The sequence below is a fragment of the Nelumbo nucifera genome, chromosome 3 (assembly GCF_055504915.1).
Source record: "Nelumbo nucifera cultivar China Antique chromosome 3, China Antique-T2T, whole genome shotgun sequence".
NCBI lineage: Eukaryota > Viridiplantae > Streptophyta > Magnoliopsida > Proteales > Nelumbonaceae > Nelumbo > Nelumbo nucifera.
This window is the reverse complement of record NC_142651.1, coordinates 20,911,157-20,935,098: the sequence shown is the minus strand read 5'-3', so window position 1 is coordinate 20,935,098 and position 23,942 is coordinate 20,911,157. Positions and strand designations below refer to the sequence as shown.

Here is a 23,942-nt window from a genome sequence, read left to right as displayed (position 1 = left end):
ATAAGTAGGAACAGTTTTATGTTAGAGTTGGGTCCAGGGACGTTTATTCTTGTAGTCCTTGAGAGAGGCAACGAGAAAATTTCAGCAGGCAGTGCCACTCCCGTGCTCAGCACGGGTTACTTCGCTAGTGTTGTATTAACGGGAGAAAGATTGGATGGAACAATTGATATGAGAAAGATTGGATGGAACAATTGTATTAACGGGAGAAATATTGGATGGAACAATAGAGAGGGCATAAATGGGACAAGGGAAAGAACGAGTGAATGGAGAATGCCACGCGTCAGTCTCTCCGTTCTCCCCTGGCCTCTTGCTATGAGAAGACCAAAAACATTGATAGAGAGAGAGAAAGGAAAAAGACTACCCGATTTAGAGAAGAGAGAGAGAATGGAGAGCGCCATGCGTCAGTCTCTCCCTTGAGAGAGAGAGAGATAGGGTATATGTTTGGCATCGTCGCATCGTGCTATAGCACCCTTTTGTAGAGAAAGAAATAAGGTATTTATTTGGTATCGATGAATACCGTTTTCAAATTTTTTTGTTTGGAAACGTTGCTGTCAGGTAGGATGTTTCCTGAATTAACAATAATACTTTCTGTTTGATACCAATGCTTTATATTTGTTTTCATCATTGGTTACCATTATAAGAAGTCCATATCACTGTTACATCATGTTCTCGTTGGCAGCAACGAGCTCCAATATGAGAAAATGTTGATTCGGTATTGTTCCAAACCATGCTTTTTCGATTTCTAAGGCATAGCTTGGAGTACTGTTTTTTATGAAAAAACGGTTTCAAACATATTGACATTTCTTGGAGCATCGTTTTTTCCAACGTGATAATGATGTATCACCATTTTTTGGAGCAATGACATCGATGCCAAACAAACACAAGACTAACCGAGATTAAATGACAATAAATGTAATTTACACCACCTTCAACACCATACTCTGCCGTTTACTATGTGATTCCAAATACCAAACCCATAGGCTACCGCACGTTGGTTTTTCCGTTCTCATGTTTTGCTATAAGAATATACTAGCGGAGGGGCCCTTGTGTTGCAAGGGCTTGCAAAAGCTAAATTATTGTATAGGAAAAAATGAATTTGTAAAAAGTAATTTTTTTAATTAATAGTTTTTAGGAAAAAAGGATTTACTTAAAATAAATAGAAATTTATGGATAATAATATATTTAATTTAATTTAATAAAATAAAACAATAAATAAATAAATAAAATTTTCATTTTTGAAATCAATTTAATATAAATAAATAAAACATTTTTGTTGTTAAATAAAGAATACAAATATTTTTTTCTCAATTTCTTGGCTGGGCTTTGGGCTTTATATGGGGGGTCGAGAATGGGCTCAAGATCTAGGCCTGATGGTTCGGTTATGCTCAGGCTTGGGGATGAATATGTTCCGTTGATATAAAGGCAAAGCTTAGTGTGGCTTATGAATAGGTTTAATCCCAACCCTTGGGCGAAGACAAGGGGACCCAGGAGCCATGGCCCCCCTATGGCCCAACAAATCCCCACTCATCATGTATATTTTTCCATTCCCCCCACTCCCCACTTTTGGTTGCCCCCCTAATGGCCATCCATATTTATTCTCCTTACCCCCAAATCCACTTAGATTTTGGCACCTCTCATAAAAAATTTCTAGCTCTCCTCCTGTCCGACCCAAGCCTAACATATTTGATAACCCTAAATTACATGCCCCCCTCCCCCCCCCCCCCAATCCACTTAGATTTTAGCCCGAAAGAGAAATAATTTGTTAGTAAAATAAATTAACTAATTGAATAATTTAGTAAATTAAATAAATAGAAATATATAGATAATAATTTACTTAATTTTGTAAAATAAATAAATCAATTATTTATTGTAATAAAATAAATAAGTAACTATTCATTTATTATTGGGACATGACTAGTCCAAGTTATGTAGAACCAAACCCGACCCATTAACAACCCTAAATATTGGGTGTATGTTGAATTAAATAAATAAAAAATATGGATAATAATATATTTAATTTAATAAAGTAAAATAATAAATAACTAATTAAAATTTTCACTTTTTAAGTCAATTTAATATAAATAAATCATTTTTGTTGTCAAATAAAGAATACAATTTTTTTTCTCAATTTCTTGGTCGAGCTATGAGCTTTATATGGGGGTCGGGCTTAGGCTCAAAATCTAGGCCCGATGGTCCGTCATGCTCAAACTTAGCTTTACGTTCGATTGATATAAAGGTAAAGGTCACATCTCGACGTGACCCCCACCCCCCCTATATTGGGCTCAAACCTACCTATTGATAGCCCTAAATATAGGACTGCCAACGGGTTGGGTCTGGGTTAGAATCAATTGGAAAACCGACCCAATATGATATGTTGAGGACCTGGATCTGGATCCAACCGAACCGATTGGTTCTCGAGACAATCGGGTTTGACTAGACAAACCCGATTATAATAAATAAAAAAAATAAATATTTATGTATAATATATATTAAATATTCTATATATTATATGTATAGTATATATATGATTTATTTATTTATTTAATATATTATACATTATATACATATATTCTAAATCGATAGTAATTGGGACACTATATTAGGACCCGAAATCGATCCGTTGGTTCTAGTTCCCGGAACTAGAACTGGCCCAATCAGTTTGGGTCCATCGGGTCCGTTGGGTCAAACCCGACCCATTGACAATCCTGCTTAAATATTGGGCTCAAAGGGAGAGAATAATTTGTTAATAAATTATTTCTAAATAAATAAATAAATTAATAAAATAAATGAATAAATGTCTATTAAAATATTTTCTCAATGTTAACTCGCCTTTATTTTATTGATTTATAAATAATTTATTTAATTTTATTAGCTAAATAAATGTCCAGACCCCCGTACTAAGTATATGGCCATTGATTTGAACTATTTAAATTAAAAAAAACCATCTATATTAGAAATTTAGGTTCGGTTTTTATTTGATTTAAAAGACCTACCATAGTTTAGAGTAATGGGCCTACACTATTTATTATTTCATTTGAGATTCACAACTTATGCTTATATGATAAATTCGATTTAAGTTTCTTGTTTAATTTAAAAAAAAATAAATCAGTTTTAATTTGTAATCAACATCCTATTTTTAAAAGACCAACACCATATAAATATTTATAATGACTCTTTCTTTAAGATAGTCTCATATATTGCTTTTATCCATTTATTAATCATTTAATTACTTATTTTCTAATTGTTTAATCATTTGTATAATATTTATTTATGCTTTATTATTTAACTGTTTCATTAATTATTCAATCATTTTCTTATAATTTAAATAGCCATATTAAATTTAATCATTTTTAGTCCTTTTATCTAGTTATTCCATGTATTAAATATTTAATAATGTTGTTATTTTATTAATGAATTTTAATTTAATTATTGTTTACTTGATCAATCATTTTTAATGATTTTATTATTTTAAGCTTTCTCTCTATGGTGGTAAAATTTGAATCTAAAATATATTCATGAGAAAATATGAAAAACTAGGGATTTTTTATTGAATATGAGAGATTGAGAGAGGTAGATGTGCAGCATCATATCATGTTGGAACGTTAATTTTCTTAATTAACATGTGTTTAAAATTAATAAATTTGAATTGAATATAATACAGTTGGGTTGGTTTTTTAATAAGTGGGTCGTATTTAATATTAATAAAGCTGGGCCGCTCGGGCGGGTGTGGATGTGGAGTTTATTTTCTCATGAATTGACCTCACTCTCACTCTCTCTCTCTCTTCTTTAGTTTGAACTATAAACTACCCTGTAGATCTGATTAATGAAGTTTCTCAGTTTTTGCAACTTAATTTCAAATCCAAACAACAATAAGAAATAAGAATAGATTAAAGATAATTCACTGAAACACACCATGCTCCCACCTGGGCGGAGGGAAGACAAAACCACTCCCACTCACAGCCATCGAGATCCTCTCCGAAGCCAGTCCCGAGTCGACTTCCTCTAGTCTAAAGAAATTTCAATTATTAAAAAAATCAATTATTTAGAAGAAATTTTAATTGATCTATGTCTATGAATTATTGGCGTGAGCCGTAAAACTAGGGGATATCCCTTGAATTCAGGGATAAATCTCAGCCTAAGTTGTATGTAACTAGGAGAGGTAGAACCAGAATTTATGTATAATTAGGAGATGTTTGTATTATGAGTATATATATTTCTCAACCCCTGCAAAGGAAAAAAATAAGAAGAACAGAGGAAGAGTTTCTCATTCTACTCGAGTTATCATGGTATCAGAGCATACCGATCCATGATAAACTCGACGATATGATCGCTGCGAAAACTCGGTCGCCGGGAGGCGACCACTGCTATCACCGCCGCAGGTTCTGATCGTTGCGAAAACTTGGTCGCCGGGAGGGGACCACTGCTATCACCACTGCAAATCCTGGTCACCGTGAAATCTTGGTCATCGGGAGGTGACCGCTGCTATCTCCGCTGCAGGTCGTGATCGCTGCGAAAACTCGGCCGCCGGGAGGCGACCGCTGCTATCTCCGCTGTAGGTCGTGATCGCTGCGAAAACTCGGTCGCCGGGAGGTGACCACTGCTATCACCGCCGCAGGTTCTGATCGCTGCGAAAACTCGGTCGCCGGGAGGTGACCACTACTATCACCGCCGCAGGTTCTGATCGCTGCGAAAACTTGGTCACCGGGAGGGGACCACTGCTATCACCGCTGCGAATCTTGGTCATCGGGAGGTGATCGCTGCTATCACCGCCGCAAATCCTGGTCGCTGCGAAATCTTGGTCACCGGGAGGTGACCGCTGCAAGTCCGACGGTGGCTCTATCCGCTGCCATTACCGCTGCAACTTCGGCAGTGGTTCTATCCAGAACTATCAACCCCACCGCGGACCCCGGGTGGTTGGCTACTATTACTGTCGTTGCAAGACCGACAGGAGCTCTGCTGCAATCTCGCCACCTCATCATGGTCGACGGTGCTACTACCGCTACAACCCGCTGATAATCATGTCTGATTCGGAAACCTCAGATCCGTTTGGAGAACAACGACCTAATCCTAATCTCACTGAATTGACCACCAGAATGACTGAACTCCTGCACAGACCGATCTCAACTACAGAAACCTCTGCCGCTCAGATCGATATCAAGTTGGATGGCACCAACTATGCCCTTTGGTCCCAAGTTGTTGAGATGTATATATCTGGCAGAGACAAACTGGGATATATTAATGGAGAACTTCCTCAGCCTCCACAAACTGACCCAACCTTTCGAAGGTGGCGCACCGACAACGCTATTGTCAAAGGTTGGTTAATTAACTCCATGGACGTATCCTTGATTGGTAACTTTATTCGATTCCCTACATCAAAGATGGTGTGGGATTCTGTGGCTACCACGTACTCTGATGGCAGTGATACCTTGCAAGTATACGATCTCCGACGCCGTGTGACCCGCTTGTGCCAGTCTGGAGGGTCTCTTGAAAAGTACTATAATGATCTCCAAGGATTGTGGAGAGAAATTGATTTTCGCCGTCCGAATCCGATGGAGTGTGTGGTAGATATTCAATGGTACAATACTCTCCTTCAAGAGGAGAGAGTGTATATCTTCCTGGATGGCCTTGATGACAGACTAGACAAGATTCGGGCAGATGTACTCCAAATGCATCATACACATGGATGATCTACTACATGGATGATCTTAGCACGGGTCAAGCGCATCATACACATCATCAAGGTAACACCAAGGAACAACAGATTTGGATTTGGCATCGCCGGTTAGGACATCCATCATTCAGTTATATGAGACATTTATTTCCGGAGTTATTTTCAGATATACAGCCGCATGTTTTTCAATGTAACACTTGCATCCTAGCTAAGAGTCATAGAACAATCTATCCCTTAAGTATGAATAAAAGTCAAGTTCCATTTGCTTTGATTCACTCGGACGTGTGGGGGCCATCCCCGGTGACTACAGTCTCTGGATTCCGATGGTTTGTAATCTTTGTTGATGATTGCACTCGCATGACATGGTTATATCTGCTGAAACATAAAGATGAAGTGCTGTCTGTCTTTCAATCCTTCCATATAATGGTGAAGACTCAGTTCAAATCACAGATTCAGGTATTCCGGTCTGATAACGGCGGGGAATACATGAATCAACGGTTCCAAGATTATTTTCGAGTCCATGGATTACTTCATGAGACTTCATGCCCCCAAACTCCACAGCAGAATGGCATTGCAGAAAGGAAGAACCGACACATACTCGAAACTGCCCGCGCGTTGTTACTTGGAGCACATGTACCTAACCGACATTGGGCTGATGCTGTTGCTACCGCCGTGCACCTCCTGAACCGAATGCCCTCACGGGTCTTACAGTTTAAAACACCATTACAAGCTCTTTCATCTCATGTCTCATTGCCCTCTGTTTTGATGATTCCACCTCGAGTTTTTGGCTGTGTGGCGTTCGTGCATCTACATCCAAATCAACGTACAAAACTGGATCCACGGGCAGCTCGATGTATATTCTTGGGGTATGCGCTACACCAGAAAGGGTACCGATGTTATGACCCAGTCACCTACCGTACCTATGTTACCATGGATGTCACCTTTCTGGAATCTGAAACCTTCTACTCTCGATCTACAACCAATTCTTCTCTTCAGGGGGAGAGTTAGAGTGAAGAACAGAACTGGTTTTTACCCGACTGGCCGAATACGAATGCTTCAATAGAAATGGTAGTCCATGAAGCAACCAGTAAGGCACCTATAGAGACTACACCAGAAGTATCTACAAAAACCTCAACGTCGGCATCGCCTCTACCAGCAGAAGAAGTAGAGACCCCAACCTCGCCAGTACCGGAAAGCCCACCTCCTGAGGATATCCCGGAAGCACGTGAAAGCATCCTTGAGGTAACCTCCCCTACCACTCCTTCAAGCTCTAACGATACTTTGGCTGGCTACACCTTACCTTTCAGGCATAATCGTGGCAAACCGCCAAACAGATATTCTCCAGATGTTGAGGATAGGAGGACAAAGTATCCAATTGCCAACTATATATCAACGAAGAGACTCACCAAACCTCTAAAATCATTTGTGCAAGAATTGTCCTCTAATCATATTCCCACCAGTGTCCAAGAAGCTTTGACAAACCCAAAATGGACTCAAGCCATACAAGAAGAGATGGAGGCACTACTGAAGAACAAGACATGGACTCTAGTCACCTTGCCTGAAGGGAAAAGACCAGTAGGGTGTAAATGGGTATTTTCCGTCAAATACAATGTAGACGGGGCAGTCGAGAGATACAAAGCAAGGCTGGTCGCAAAAGGATATACCCAGACACAGGGCGTAGATTATCAAGAGACTTTCTCCCCAGTAGCCAAGCTGAATACGATCAGAGTCTTATTATCTCTTGCCGCAAATCTTGATTGGCCACTACACCAGTTCGATGTGAAGAACGCCTTCCTCCATGGTGATCTTGAAGAGGAGGTATACATGGACATCCCACCTGGTTATACAACGAACTCTAAGAACCAAGTTGTGTGTAAACTACAACGAGCACTATATAGACTAAAGCAATCTCCACGGGCATGGTTTGGGAGGTTCAGTCTTGCGATGAAAAAATATGGCTTCTAGCAAAGCAATTCAGATCATACACTATTCTTAAAGCACCAACGAGGAAAGGTGACAGCCCTAATAATATACGTGGATGACATGATTATCACAGGGAATGATTCGGGAGAAATAGCAACACTGTAGAAGCAATTGGCATCCAAGTTCGAGATGAAGAACTTAGGTGGGTTAAAGTACTTTCTAGGGATTGAAGTTGCTAGATCAAAGGAAGGCATATTTCTATCCCAACGGAAGTACACCTTGGACTTACTCTCCGAAGTAGGACAGTTGGAGTGCAAACCAACAGACACACCTATCATTCAGAACCATAGACTTGGAGAATACCCATACCAAGTACCTACCAATAAGGAGAGATACCAAAGGCTGGTGGGTAAACTCATTTACCTTTCCCATACTCGCCCAGACATCGCCTACGCTGTCAGCGTAGTGAGCCAGTTCATGCACTGCCCAAGCGAAGATCACATGAATGCTGTAATACGAATTCTTCGATACTTGAAGTCCTCACCCGGAAAAGGACTCATGTTCTCAAAAAATGATCATCTGAAGATAGAAGGGTACACAGATGCAGACTGGGCCGGAAATGTCTCAAATAGAAAATCCACCTCGGGGTACTTTACATTCGTCGGAGGAAATCTGGTTACATGGAGGAGTAAGAAACAGAAGGTCGTGGCCCTATCAAGTGCTGAAGCTGAGTTTCGAGGAATGGCTAAAGGGCTGTGCGAGCTACTCTGGCTGAGAAGACTGATGACTGAAATTGGTTTTCCCCCAACCTCTGCAATGGACCTATTCTGCGACAACAAGGCTGCCATTGACATCTCTCAGAATCCCGTCCAACACGATCGAACAAAGCATGTGGAGGTGGACCGACATTTCATCAAACAAAATATCGAAGACAAAACCATTCGATTTCCCTTTGTCAAATCTGAAGACCAGTTGACAGATATACCTACAAAGGCTGTATCCATTAAAAACTTCTACAACTCACTTGGCAAGTTGGGCGTCCAAGATCTGTACGCACCAACGTGAGGGGGAGTATTGGCGTGAGCTGTAAAACTAGGGGATATCCCTTGAATTCAGGGATAAATCTCAGCCTAAGTTGTATGTAACTAGGAGAGGTAGAACCAGAATCTATGTATAATTAGGAGATGTTTGTATTATGAGTATATATATTTCTCAACCCCTGCAAAGGAAAAAATAAGAAGAACAGAGGAAGCGTTTCTCATTCTACTCGAGTTATCATGAACATAGTAGATCTATGTCTATGAACATAGTAGATCATTCATAAATCTACAACATAATCAATTTTTAGAGGTAGATCACAAGAAAAACCTAAAATTTTCATTTTTTTCAGATTTTTTAATATTATGGAATTTCTTCAAATATTCACAAAGATTTACATATAAGAACAAAATAAATAGGATTTTTTTTGCACAAGAATAACACATCAACATACACAAAGATGCTTCTAAGCATCCAAATTAAAAAAACGCAAAAACATTGGCTGAGTATAAAAAAAATTGAAAAAATATACATATTTTCGCTCATTTTTTAACAATCTTGAAAAACTTGTTGGATCTTGCAAATATATGGATGTTTTGGTGGATTTTGGCTTGATTTAATATCTAGGAATGGTATGAAGGTTTCTAGAGAGTTTGGGGAATCAGAAGCCCTCTTTCAAATGAAGTTTTTTTTTTTTTGTTTTCCGCAACAATAAAATCGCATTGTATCAACTGATATGTTACGTATCAACCAATACAGCACCGAAATAGGCTGATACTCACCGAAACATTATTGATATGGACATGATATACTTCCGGCACGATGAAAAAGAACGGTACTAAGGATTTGGTATTGTTTCCCATACCGAAACCTCAAAGATATGGTATGTATCATCTGATACGTAATGAAACATCTCCCATATTGTATGTTTCCCTTCACTGGGAAAGTAAATCTTGATTGTGAGACTGGGTAGCGTCGTCATTCAAAAGTATTTTAGGAGGGGTTTAATGATTAAAGATAGGGATTCTTCTGAGTCCCTTTAAATTAGGGGTGCTCACAGTTCGGTTAATCGAACTATGGGCCTTTTTTTAACCGAATCGGTACAGTCGGTTTTTAGAAAACCAGTAACCGAAACCAATTGGTTAACTAGTTGATCGGTTCAATTCGTTAATTTTTTGGTTTTTTTTTTATTTTTACAATATATATTATAAAAAAATATATATAAATATATAATAGAAAATTATATATATATATATATATATATATAAAATATTATATTTTATAATAATAAATACTATATCATATATTATAAATATATATTTATATATATAATACATATTTATTAATTTATAATATATAAAAAATATTAAATATGTAAAAATATATGATACCGGTTGGTTTGATTAACCACCGGTTTTCTATATTGGTTAATCGAAACCGAATCGATACCTTTGATTTTTTAAAACACCAAACCGATTGATTCGATTAACTGATTTTTCAGTTCGATTTCGATCGATTCGATTTTCAGTTTTTTTTGCTCACCCCTACATTAAATGGTGTGTTATAAGGTGCAAAAGATTGATATATTATATTATATAATTATATATTATAATTGTACAACAGACATTGCATATTTTGAATTTAAAGGAAAATTTTCAATATGTCTAAAAATACACAAAATCTTAAGTTGCTGGAAGAGTGGAAGCGGAAGGATGTGAAACCGGAACAACTTTGACCAACCAGAACTTAAATGACTTTCCCTAAAAAATAATGATAATGAGCAGCTAGATTTGAGCTGGTGGATAGCTAAATAATGATGTGAGTTGGTGGAGGATGATTGGTTTGGCACTGACAACTGGCACCTTTATTGTGGTGAGTTGGATCTACGAAAATATTCCCAATGCATGGCTGTAAAAGGCTGTAAGGGCCAAATCGAAACTCTAATAAGTTTTCTCAAACGAAGAATAAGTACACTTCAAATTGTCACTGTACCAACAAATAGCGTACATGATAGTGGGATCATTTCCAGCCCGGGCCTGCATCAGGTCCAGATATTTTAGTACCGGGCCTGGGCCCAGTACTTCAAGCCTAGCCCAGTATTTATATTCTTAAACATGTTAGACTAGCTGGTACATGGGCATTGCCGTCCAAATTGAGAAATTCAGTTCCACGCCAAATCCCTCCTAGGGTTGATAATAGATAGAATGATGCAAAAGAAGGCACATAGCAAGCCCATAGGGAGCACTTCATTCATTGGTTTGACGGTGCTCCTACACCCCCCTAAACAAAAGACAATCCAAATTCGGTTGCCATTAGACCTGTTCACGGGCCAGGTTTTGGGCCCAATTTTATACTATCTTGGGTTTGGGCTTCGGGCCGGGTCCATTAGAATTTTGACAAAAGGTAAGTCCAAGCCCAGCCCATGAATAGGTCTAATTGCCATGTCTTGCCAAAGGTATACAAACAGGACCCTATAATTTAGAATGAGTGAAGTTGCTAATCTAGTTTTACCAAGTGTCTGTTTGATTCATTTTTGGAATTAGAATCAACATCCCTTGGAATCAGAATTAGAATGGTCTATTTGCATATCCTGTTTGGTTTGGACAGGAATCGGAATTAAAATTGGAATAAGCTGGACTGAGATCTTATTCTCCAAGGGGAGGAGGGAATGATTATTCACTCAAATTGGAGAATGCTATTCCACCATGAATGAGAACGGAATTCCAATTCCACCCAATCATAACAGTTGGAATCGAAATGGGCCTGATATTTAGTTTAGACTGTGGTAAGGAAATTCAACAAAAAGCTTGAAAATGGTTCTTGTGGAATTGAAACCACCTAATTATATATGCTGGTTAGACCCATTATTGGTGCATGGTGACGGACCAAAAGCAAGAGTTCAAGAATAGACCTTATTTAAGGTTTCCCCAAACCCAAATCACTTGTCTGTTCTAGTAAATTTCAAACTTTCATGAAAGAATAGACCCTGTTTTTAATACTCCCCTTCAGGTATTCTTTAGTTTAAAGGAAGGTCACAGAGGCTTTCTGCCTTTCCATCTGACAGGTTCTACTCAAATCCTATAACCCCTGATCATCAGACCCTATATGAGATTGTAATTTTCACATGATCGAAAGACTACCCACAAAGCAAAAGCAATAAAGTATGAAAGAAAGTGACTTATCAGCTGATTAGGCCTGCTAAGAAGAAACAGTAGGGCGGCTTCTCTCTCTCTTTTATCGTTCTTCGCTCATGGGAGATAACAAGTTTATTGATAGAGTGGTCCAAACTCCAAAGACTCCAAAATCCTTCTTAATTACCCTACACTTCCTACTGACCTTGTTGGTGAATGGTGGTCCTTGCTCCGCTCCTCTACACCATCATTCATCCCCCCCTTTCTCTCTCAATTATGTAGGGTTGATATCGATCTAATGGGTACTGGTTTAAAGGATCGGATCCTACAATAAGTCTGCAGATTAGCCATGATTTGATAATGGGTCTTTGTTGTATTCAGTAATCAGAGTACACAGGAGTGGTTGATTGGGCGGTGGTGCCCAGTGGTAACAGATGACATGTCCCCTAAATCTAATTTCTAGGCCGTAGAACCCATCCTTGTCCATGGGTGTTGGGTTTATTCACTGTTGAGGCACATTTGGTACTGAGAAAGTGAGAATTGTTTGGACCTATGCGCTTTCTTCTGATATGGACCTAAATTGAACATAGAAGAGGTGAAACAAGTCTTGGACTCCTCCAAACCCTAGTATTTTGTTTATAAATATGCCTATGAAACCCATTTTGGACTTTTGTCTGAGCTCACCCTTCAAAATGAGTCACGACAAAATTTCATTGCTCAGGGTTACAACTTACAAGATATGTTGTTGCAGGGTGAATTGGTAAGATTTATAGACATAATTGGTAAAAAGGGTTGGTCCATCATGATGCTATCAGCCTTGGTTCTTCAATCCAATCTAAATGGTTGAAATCTCCATTTCAGACATGCATTATTGGATGTTTACACTATTGATTCTATTGAAAATTTTCTTTCTTTTTTCTCCTTTTGCAAGTGATGATATGTCATCATCATCATCAAAGCTTTATTCCAACCATATGGGTCAGCTACATGAATCCTGTTTTGCAATTCTTTTCTGTTTAATACCATATCCATTGTTAAATTATATTCAAGTTGCAACAAATCACTTCTCATCTTACAAATTTCTAAACCTTTCTACACGTATATAATGTTAGAATTCAAAATTTGATTCGGTTGAGAAGCCTGAGAACTGATTCAGAATCTACAAAAGTTCTGAGCTTCTATGGCCAATACATAAATGAGCTGGACCTAATGCTAATGGATTTTAATCCAAACCCATTTCACCCTGTCTAGCTGTTTCAAATCCTCAAACGTCATTGGCTTCTTTGTTACTCTTGTCCTTCATTCATCAAAGTTCAAACCATTAAAAGCATCTACCAGCTCAGAAACAAAGAGAGTAGGAAAGAACAGAGAAAATCTAACTTTGTCTTGCATGCATATGCGTGCATGGAAATGGTCCCCTCCAAGTCTAGAACCTGATTTCCTGATCCTAACCCTAACTAATCCCACCCCTTTAACCGCCATTACTGACTCCTGATCTCCCTGAAAAGCTTAAGCCCTCAAAGCCTTGACCATCTCTAAGAATTAATAAAGCCTTCAATAAATTAACAAGGACAAAACCCACAATTGCTTTCTCCCTTGCTTATCTCTACTACTGTTCTGATTTCTGCTCTTATTGTTGTTATTGCTATTATTTCTTTACATCTTGAAAGGCGTGTCATGCTTGCTCAAAGTGCAAAGGGGATCGTAGTGCAAAGGACCTCATAGATATTGAGTCCTCTTTCCCTACTCTCTCCCTAGTCTGAATTCTGATCCCACTTCTGCTTTTCATATAAATGCAAGGATACCCTTCTGCATCCCGTCTCTTCTTTATTTTCAATCTCTTTTGGATGGATAAAGACAACCCATCTCTTCATTGTTCTCCTCTTCGTTTCAATCTCTCTGGCTCTTTAATTTAACACTCTCTCTGTTTATTTATTCACTAGTCGAATCATGGATCTAAGCAGGAGCCATTTTCCTTCTTGTCAACATCTCTATATTTGCTTTGGTGGGTTCTGTTTCTCTCTTGCTTATTGACACTCGCCTATGTTGTATGTTGCGAAAATCCTGTTGAATTCTTTTTACCAGTCATGATGAAATCTTCTGTTTCTTGTTGGTATCTCCTTTCCTTACCTTTAATGGGAGTTAACATGACTCCAAGATCTTCTCTTTTTGTTCATGAGAGACTGTAGCAGACCCTTGTGGAATAATCATGATGAGATAGTTAACCTGCATTCAAGCTTAGTCCATTTCTCTTCTTGGGTTCTCTTTTTGTGCCTTGAATCATGAAGAGGTTCGTCGTCAGCATAGAACCCGTTTTCCTTCTCCTTCTCCTACTATTGGATGTTTCAGGTTCAGACGAAGCGGACATGTCGATAGCTCCAATGGAGCAAAGAGAGCGAGAAGCTTTGTATTCTGCTATTCAAGGTTTCGTGGGGAGGTGGTGGAATGGCTCGGAGCTCTATCCCGATCCTTGCGGCTGGACCCCGATACAGGTGCTGCAGAACCCCACCCTACCAAAAAGACCAAGAAAAACTAAGAAAAGATACGAGCAAAAATAAAAGAAAAACAAATGGAAATGGAAATTAAAAAGTAATAATCAAGTCATACAACTGTTCATGAACTTTGTTTTCTATTTTTTTTTTTTTCTGAAAGCTTTCCTCTAGCTCTGAAAGTCTGAAACTTGTCTACACGTAAGAGATTATAATATTGTAAAAGAAAGAGGTCGATTATAGTATTTGTTAAGCGTATTTGTTTGATAATTCATACTCAACAAATCCATTTATGATACAAAAGTTCAGTTATTTTTGTTACTTGTTAATGCAGTTTCAAGTACATTAGTTGGTCTGCTTACCAAAAAAAGGGACATTAGTTCGGCATTTCTTACCCGTTATTTGGTTAGAAACTGATTTGATCTTTCCTTTATTATTTAAGTAATGTTCTCACTAGTCGAGTAATATCTTTTTTTTTTCTCAGTAACCACTCTCTTCAACTTTCAGTCGCAGAAGGCTCTAGTTTTCAAGCACTAATATGCATGATATCTCACTGTTCATCATTTACTGTCTCGTTATTACCTTTTATATACTCTGGACTCTGGAGTTTCCTACATTGGATCTCAAAATAAAGAAAATGTTTTGGCTCTAGATCGATTTCCTTGGAGGGTTTACCAAGTTTAATCAGTATATAACTATATATACTTGTTTACAGGGAGTCTCTTGTGATTTCATCGATGGGTTCTGGTATGTCACGGACATAAACATCGGGCCAGTCCACGACAATTCATTACAGTGCACCCATAATGCAGAATTCAGGCCGGAGCTATTTGAGTTCAAGCATCTAAAGACCCTTTCCTTCTTCAATTGCTTTGTCTCTCCTCTCCAGCACCCAAGGTCCATCCCTACTAAAAACTGGGAGAGACTAGAAGGAAGCCTAGAATCCTTGGAGTTCCGATCGAACCGAGGTCTGATCGGACAAATTCCAGCCATTCTCGGCAGTCTTTCAAAGCTCCAATCTCTAGTGCTCCTAGAAAATGGATTAACTGGAAAATTACCGATGAATCTTGGCAATCTGCATAGCTTGAGGAGACTTGTTGTTTCCGGGAACCGGTTTTCTGGTCAAATACCGCCAAGTTTGGGAGGGCTAACTCAGCTGCTGATCTTTGACTCAAGCAGGAATTCTCTATCTGGGCCTTTGCCACTGACTTTTGGAGGTTTGACTTCACTCCTGAAGCTTGACTTGAGCAACAATCTCCTGGAGGGAAAGCTTCCAGGTGAGCTGGGGAACCTGAAGAATCTTACTTTGTTGGATCTTAGGAACAACTTATTTTCAGGTGGGTTGACTCGGTCACTTAAAGAGATGATTTCGTTAGAGGAGATGGTCTTATCTAACAACCCGATAGGTGGAGATCTAATGGGTTTTGAGTGGAAGAATATGCAAAACTTGGTCATTCTAGATCTCTCTAACACGGGTTTGACAGGAGAGATCCCAGAAACAATGGCAGAACTGAAGAAACTAAGATTTCTTGGTCTGAACGACAACAATCTCTCAGGCAGTATCCCTGCGAAGCTTTCAGCCATGCCTTGTGTTAGTGCTCTCTATCTGTACAGAAACAATCTGACAGGAGAACTTAAATTCTCTGAGTGGTTCTATGGTAAGATGGGAAGACGTTTTGGTGCTTGGAGCAACCCAAATCTCTGCTATCCAGTTGAGTTGATGGCAACAGGTCGTATTCCTTTTGGGGTAAAACCATGTCAGCAGGAGGCCATCATTTCTGATGCAAGACCGAGAACCAAGTTGGGGTTGGGAATTGAGAACATGAACCAGAGTTACTATTTAGTGGCTTCTTTGGGATTCTCAAGTGGTGTTATTCGTGGGTGTTGGTGGGTTATTTTGGTTAAAGAGATGGTGCATGTGTTTCTTCTCTTGAGTACATTCATATAGAAGAGATGAATGTACAGCTATAGTTTTCTTTCTTTTTTGGTAAACAGCTATAGTTCTCTTGAACTCTTCTGTTTTCCCTTGAAAACTAATTGTTTTTTTTTTTTTTTTAATATTGTTTTTCGTCTACCTACAACATGAAATGGATTAGCTTATACCAATTTCCTCTTCAGCTTCCATTTTGTTATGTTCTCTTCTGCAATACTCCATCGTTTATAAATGAATGCTGGAAGCTATCAAGTTTTTACTGTTATTTCAAAATTCAAACCAGCAAGCAAGTTAAGACATTGGGCCGGGTGGAACAAAAGCCCAACCCAATATGCGTGGGAAGCATTCCCAGACCCCAGTATATCATATAAATCAAATTCATAGTCTTATATCATATAGTGGGGTTGGGCTGAATGTAGAAATCAGGAAAGATCAGGCCCCACCCAAGCAAACTTTGTTGGGGTTTGAAACGATCATACAGGCCAAGCATGTCGGAACTCTAGGCCCGACCCAACAACCCATTGCTTCCAGTTCCCCCAAAGCCCCAAACCAACCAGATAATGCTTCAAACAACAGTCTTGTGTTTTTTCGTGTTCCTGTTTTGATTCTAATCTCTGTCAACCGACAACACTAATGGGAACTTTTGCGAAGGGAAGGAATGAATTAAATTTGGGTTATTGGGATCTGGGTCTTTGATGTTTTCCCAAATGTTATCCATCTTTGATTAGTAACAGAAGAAGCATCTTATTAAAGGAAGAAAGTGAAGGGCGTGGAGAGAGTAGAGTAGAGTCATTACTCATCAGTACGCAGCTGGCAAAGCTGTACTCGTATTCAAGGGTGATAGTACACCTAATGGCAGGCTAGACTCTGGCTTTTCCTTAAATCCGTAGACTCCAGCACTTTTATGAACCCTCTTGGTTAATGCTTCAAGGTGATGATGAGGTAGCAACCGATGAACGAATTGGCAGATCTGTCAGCTTATCTGGGTTATTTGCTCTTGGAACTGTCAAAGAGGGAAAAGAAAATAAAAAAAAAGGGATAACCATGCTTCATGCTTGGTTGGCTGCTGCTGCAGCTGCTTCTGCTAAGGGCTGGCATTTAAGAGGTACAGAGATAGAATTGAATGTTCTTTGGCCTTTATGATGTTTCCTTCTTTATTTGTTTTGTTTCCTACTGAGCATCTTTGCTTGCTTTGGTCCTGCCCACATTACATCCTACATCAACTCAAGGGGTTTAACCAGGGAAAGTTGGTGGTCGGCCAGGTCTCTCAATTTATTTCGTGATTTTTGGCGCTGTTTGGAACCAATGTCATTCGGGCCTCGAGAGGTGTTTTATGAGAAAATGGTGCTGCATTGGCACAAACCGGATTTCCTGCCCACTATTCTCTACCCATATTTTTTATCCGTCCTGAAATGCAATCACACCGCCATTTTGAATTTTTGAATTGTGAGATGTGTGGCTGCAATTCATGGTGGATAGAAAAACTGGGTTGGTATTGGCTTGTTTTTTCTATTTGATGCCATTGATTTTGCTTGTATATAGGTAATTTTCGATGCCATGTTGACATACTTTTGCTATCAACAGTAAAAAAAAAAGAGAAAACATCAAAAGGGTTTTTTTTAGACCATATCTTTCTCGATTTCCAATGCATGGTCTGAAAAAATGATTTTGAAAAAAAACACTTGACCAAATATCAGGGAGAAAAAAATGGATTTCAGATTTGGTGCTATTTTTGAAAGAAAATAGCATCCATTCCAAACATCAGCTTTATTTTGTGCTTTTCTTCTTGGGCTAAGTCTACGGTGCAAAGACTACAAGAAATTTAAAAAAAAAATGAACCAATGATTAAATGATGCTTTTAATACGATTGGTTATTATTTTAATCTATACAATTTATGGTATACCATGGTTGATAATTCTTTAATTTTATAATTAATATCTATTAATTTCATATGTAATCCTTCTGTATCTAACTCTCTCAAACAAAATGGCGAACACCTATAATTTAACTAAGATTCATGGTTTCATTAACATGGGAGATAATGTGAAAAGGGGAGATGATCTCTCATTATGGGGCATTATGGGGGGATGTAGCCAAAGTGAATTCGTTCTTCTAGTGCAAGTTTTAGACAAGCACCCCTCTGCCACTAGCAAAACATAACATTTCAAAAACCTCATTTTTTTGGACAAAGAATTTATGAAACCCAAGACCGCAAGGGATCATCTTCACAAGGAAAAATGCGAATAAAATGGATTAATGTGGAGCTGAGATGGATACGGAAACCAAATTTCCAATTCAGATTTATTATATCATGGATGCATTTGGTTGCGTAAAATGAAAGAAAAGAAATGGGGTTTCTTGAAAATTGTTATTATACATTTTGTTGTCTCTGATTTTTTGTAAATCATCTACCCGACAAAGATGGTAGAGCTCTTCTTTTACACATCAAATCTAACATAAATAAATGATTTATTTTCATATTGAATACCATTTTCTAGGAAAATTATTCATTTCCCCTTCTTTCAAGTCCAAACAAACACTATAGCAACTGACCAGTGCTAAATGTGTCTTGGCATTTCTATTACAAGAATATTAGGACTTCAAATGATCAGATTTAATTTGATTTAAATTCAAATCCAATTTGTTTAAGGTTGGTTTTGCATGTTTGTTTAGCTAGAATCAGATTTTAAACTAAATATAATCCGTTTTTTAATTAGATCAAATTTGAATATTGCTTGTTCTGATTTGCCAGATCCAATCCAATTAACATACAAAAAACTATTCTTTTTTACTATGAAATTTCTTTTAAAATAACTGAACAAGGTGGTTTCACTTGTTTTGAGATGGTCAACTCATTAGGTAGAAAGGGTGTCTTCTGGTTGGCATGGAGACATGGGGGTATAAGTAGAACTGTTATTTGCAAAGCAAACAATGATAGGGACAACGATGATGTATTTAGGCCCCATTTGATTTGCGGGAATAGGGGTTTGGAATTGGAATCAGAATGGGTTATTCTTATTTTAATTGTTTGGTTGGATGGAATCGAAATTCCATTCCTATTTTTGTTGGAATGGCATTTCCCATTTGTAAGAATGGTCATTTCCTACCCTTTCTTTGAGAATTAAATCCCATTCTAGTTTATTCCAATTCCTGTTTTCATTCTTAACTGAACCAAACAGATTATGGGAATACACCACTCCGATTCTGATTCCGATTCTGATTCTAATTCTAATTCCATCTGCAAGCCAAATAGACCCTTACTTTTTTGTTGCAGAAAAGTCAGGAGGTGTGGTTGCGTCAAGGTAACCATAACACACATTTTTTTCACCTTTCACCAAATCAAATTTGGGATTAATTGAAAGTGATGCCTGTGTAATCAGGATGTGGAACCAATAATAATGCCCCGCACTAACCGTTAATTCTATATCAATATTGTCTTAATTCCTAAAGATTTCCAGCCTTGTATGTTCATCAATACCAACCTATTAGGCTATGCAATGTGCTTTATAAGTTTTTTTCGGAGCTATTAGAATATAGATTATGGATGGTATTGGACAAGACCATATTTCCTTGGTAGGGTGCTCTTGTACTGGGTTGCTAAATCATGAAAATACCATTGTTGCACATGAAGGCTTAGGGTAGGGGCGTATCGGGTGAATCAATACTGTTTTTATTTTTTAGTTTTTTATTTTTTTTTTCTGAAACTGGTTTAGGGGGGCCAGTTTAGGGCTCCTCCACCCCCTGAACCGGTCAGACCCCCAATACACCCACTATAGGGGCGTATCGGAGCGGTCCCAGAATGATACGTATCGGCCGATACGTGTTGATACTTTGAACCTTGTTTGGAATCCATCCATACTCACCCAATCTATTGGTGGGTCAATATAGGTCGAGTAACCCATTAGGGTCAATGGAAAGGGTCAGGGTGGGTTGAATCGAGGGTACCCATTTGGGTCAGGATGGATTGGGTCTCACAAGTCAGGATGGGTTGAGTCAAAGTCAGCTCTATCTATACTCGCCGAATCTAAAAAAAGTTACAACAATTGAAGTAACTTGAACTTAAGTCTTTTAGCGCATTCACATCTCATTACAATTCCAAACCACCACGCCACATGTCATTTTAGAATTAAAAGTGAAACAAAATAGATTTTATTAACTTTCATCTTCACATGCAATTTTACACAAGCAATTTTATAAAGTAACTTTATGAAAATGACTTTTAGAAAAACACTTTTTAAAAGTACTTTTACACAAAAGCACTTTTACACGGAAGCACTTTTACACGAAAGTACTTTTACAAAAACACTTTTAAGGAGGCATAAAAGCACTTTCACAAAAGTACTTTTACATGAAAGCACTTTTATGAAAGTACCTTTACAAAAACACTTTTATGAAAGCATAAAAGTACTTTTATAAAAGTACATGAAAGCACAAAAGCACTTTTACGAAAGCACTTTTCTGGAAGTACTTTTATAGAACTACTTTTGTGATGGCACTTACGAAAGCATTTTTATAAAAGTTATGCATTTTTTGTTATTTTTGTAATTTTTGGTATTTTTCTGCATTTTATGCAAATTTCTGGTATTTTTCTACATTTTCTAAAAATTTCTGGTATTTTTTTTCTGCATTTTCTACAAGTTTTTGATGCTTTTCTACATAATTTTTGCATTTTCTGGTATTTTTCATGCATTTCCTGCATTTTTCTAGTATTTTTTGCATATTTTCTACAAAAGTTCTGAATTTTTTGCAATTTTTTAGTTTTTTTTTGTAATTTTCTGAATTTCTTTTGTATTTTTTCTACTATTTTCTACATTTATCTACAATTTTTGCATTTTCGGGTGTACAAGTAGACCTGACTTGGTTTTGAGAGAGATTATTCTCTCCAAAATTATTATTTTGGGTATATGTGCCGTCCCAATCCATTTTTGTATTTATAGGTGAGGGTAGGTGGGTTAGTATGGATGAGGGTGATTAAGGGTCAATATAGATGGATCAAGTGGGTCAATATGGGTGAGTCACGATGGGTTAGGGTTTGGGTGGGTTGTGACCCTTTAACAAGGATGATGGGTTGGTGGGTCAATATGGGTGGGTTGGTATTCAACCCTTACCTAACCAACCCATTTACCACCCCTAAATACCATTCTTTTTTTCGGAAAGTTACTTACTTGGGTAAATGTAGTGGTATTTACCCATGTTTTTAGGGTCTGTTTGGTTCGCACTTAAAATCGAAATCAAAATCTTCTAGAACTGGATTCAGAATGGTCCATTCCCATAGTTTGTTTCGTTCAATCAAGAATGGAAATGAGAATTAGAATCAACATGAATGGGATTTCATTCCCGAGGGAGGGGCAGGGAATGGCCATTCCCCCAAATGGGATTCCGATTCCGTCCAACCAAACAGTTGGAATCGGAATAGCCCATTCCGATTCCAAACCCCTATTCGCAAACCAAATGTGGCCTTAATTTCTCAGGTAAATAAGATAATGACCATTTTAGCCATAAACAACCATTAGTAGAAGGGGCAATTTTGTCCCATGCAAGTGTTGGCAACTTTCCCACCTAAGAGATGGATATGATACCTAAGGAAATAAACTATACATGAACTCCACATAAATATGAAAATAGAACATGAGTATCTTGGTCAATGGGGGACCAAAATTCAATTGACCAACTTTCCCCTTCTCAAGTAATCGTGCTCGAACAGATAAGTATTTTCCAAGTAAAACTTATCCAACTAAGTAAACTTATCTAGGTAAATAGATTTCCGAAAAACAAAGGGGCCTTAGGGATACCCATATTTGCACCTCTTGATGTCATGCAAATTTCAAAGAATGAGAGATTGAGCTTGATAGCAACAAGCCAGTCACATCTATTGCAGGTCAAAATGGCATGAACATCATCAGTACTCAAGCAACTTTGGGAAGGAAGAAGAACAAGTAAAGAGGAGAGAGAAAGAGAGAGAGAGTGTTAACGCGTCTGTTTGGAACCGTTGCTGTTGCTCTAGAAAATGGCGCTACATCAGCGCCATGTAGGAAAAAACGGTGCTCCAAGAAACAACCTTATGTTTAGAACCGTTTTTTCATAGAAAATGGTGCTCTAAGCCACGCCTTGGAAATCGGGAAGGCATGGCTTGGAGCAACGCCAAATTTGGCATTTCCTGGAGCTACAACTCGTTGCTACCAACAGGGCAATGGATAATGGGTAGAAGTGCAAAAAACGTTTCCTAGAGCATTGGTACCAAATAGAAAAAGTTGTTGTTGCTCCAGGAAATGTCCTACCCGGTAGCAATGATTCCAAACAAAAAAAAGGGCACCATGCTCTAAGCCACACATCAACAACACCGTTTTCTGAGAAAACGTTTTTTGATGTGGTGCTGCAACTGCAGCATCGATGCCAAACATATACAAAATCAAGGGATCGATAGAAAAGTTAATACAATTTGGTCTTCACTCACCTTCTCGAAGACATGGGATACAGTTTTCTTATTGAAGATTAGATTTTTTTTTTGTGAAGATTATATTTGGGTGTTTGTGCACTTCTATTTATATTTTTCTATCATTTTCTAAAAACACCTCAATTTTCAAACCCAAATTCCCTTTCTTTCAACTATGATATTTGCATTTGTTTCGTTGGCATTGCATGGCCTAATGTGGGTGTTGCTGCTAAATATGGAGCCGAGGGCAATAACATAATTTCTAGTGTTCGAAGCCGACAAGTTCAATCTACTGAGAGAAAGAAGATGTTAGAGGCTCCGAGAGTTATTCCAAGGCGAATGCTCTGACTGTCAAGTTACCAGAGTGCTCTGAGGGGTCAGACAAGGCAAGAGAGGAGACTTAGAGTTTGAGTTCCAATTTGTGTTTACCTCAATGTGGGAGCTCCTTTTTATAGTTGGAGTTGCTAGAGAGGAGGAGTAGTTGGGAGCAAGTGGCGGCAGTTGGTAGTGGTTCGTGATGGATGGTCAGGGTGCGTCAGGCCGATGCCCTGTGTCAGGACCCATAGGATGGCTGGGATGGATCCGGCTGATGCCACATGTCAAGATCTGCAGGTCGGCCAAATACACTTACATTAGTGGGGTTTTTATTAGATTTTCTTTTTAGATTTGGGTGTTACCTATTCTTCTTTTCTTTTCTTTTTCCTTTGCATTTTTTTTTCTTTTCTGGGTTTTAGGGACTTAATCCGTTCCATGCAATTCTTGCAATCATAACTCATTCTATTTCTTTGGTTTTGGTGTGAAAAGCAATTTTCCATTGTAGAGAAGAAGGAAATTTAACGGTTTCATTCGTTTAGGGGTAGAGGGACTATTCAACTTCATTCATTTAGGTTTCCTTGATCTTTCTTTTAGGGTCCATTTGGTTGTTGAACGGAAATATGTGAGGGAATTCACTTTCCAGTGTTTGATTAATTGTTGAGAAGATTAAATTGGATAAGATGAAGCTAAGTCTATTAAAACTAGGGGTGAGTATGGGTTGGTTCGGTTCGGTTTGGTTTCATGGAAGAATCTAGTATAGGGGTCGATTCCAAGTTTTTGGAATCGGAACCTACCCTATGAAGGTTGATTCTAGGGTCGGTTCTTGCCTTGGTGGTTCTAGGTTTTTTATATCGGAGCCTACCCTATGAAGGTCAGTTCTAGCCTTGGTAGTTCCAAGGTCAGTTCCAGGGTCTACCAATGGAACCTGTTCTTTCTTTACTCCCCCCTCTTCAAAAAAAAAAAAAAAAAAAAACATGTTCTTTAAAAACTTGATTTTCAATAAATATA

The 23,942-nt window shown here is 38.2% G+C and overlaps 2 protein-coding genes across 2 annotated transcripts; both read left to right on the top strand.

The window, feature by feature from the left end:
- The first annotated feature begins 5,018 nt into the window (after positions 1–5,018).
- On the top strand, positions 5,019–5,687 carry LOC148801004 (uncharacterized). The gene has a single exon (XM_088900301.1). The coding sequence runs from the start codon at positions 5,019–5,021 to the stop codon at positions 5,685–5,687; it is 669 nt and encodes a 222-aa protein (XP_088756427.1).
- Positions 5,688–13,411: 7,724 nt separating this feature from the next.
- On the top strand, positions 13,412–16,358 carry LOC104601017 (piriformospora indica-insensitive protein 2-like). The gene is made up of 2 exons (XM_010264203.3): positions 13,412–14,255; positions 14,968–16,358. Exons 1-2 carry the CDS (start codon positions 14,046–14,048, stop codon positions 16,198–16,200), a joined length of 1,443 nt encoding a protein of 480 aa, XP_010262505.1. The 5' UTR covers positions 13,412–14,045; the 3' UTR covers positions 16,201–16,358.
- The last annotated feature ends 7,584 nt before the right edge of the window (positions 16,359–23,942 follow it).

What these genes read in the sequence shown, in the direction of transcription:
- LOC148801004 (XM_088900301.1), top strand. Translation starts at nt 5,019, where the DNA reads ATGTCTGATTCGGAAACCTCAGATCCGTTTGGAGAACAACGACCTAAT.
- LOC104601017 (XM_010264203.3), top strand. Translation starts at nt 14,046, where the DNA reads ATGAAGAGGTTCGTCGTCAGCATAGAACCCGTTTTCCTTCTCCTTCTC. An exon ending in GCGGCTGGACCCCGATACAG is followed by an intron (nt 14,256 to 14,967) that starts GTGCTGCAGAAC and finishes ACTTGTTTACAG; the next exon opens with GGAGTCTCTTGTGATTTCAT.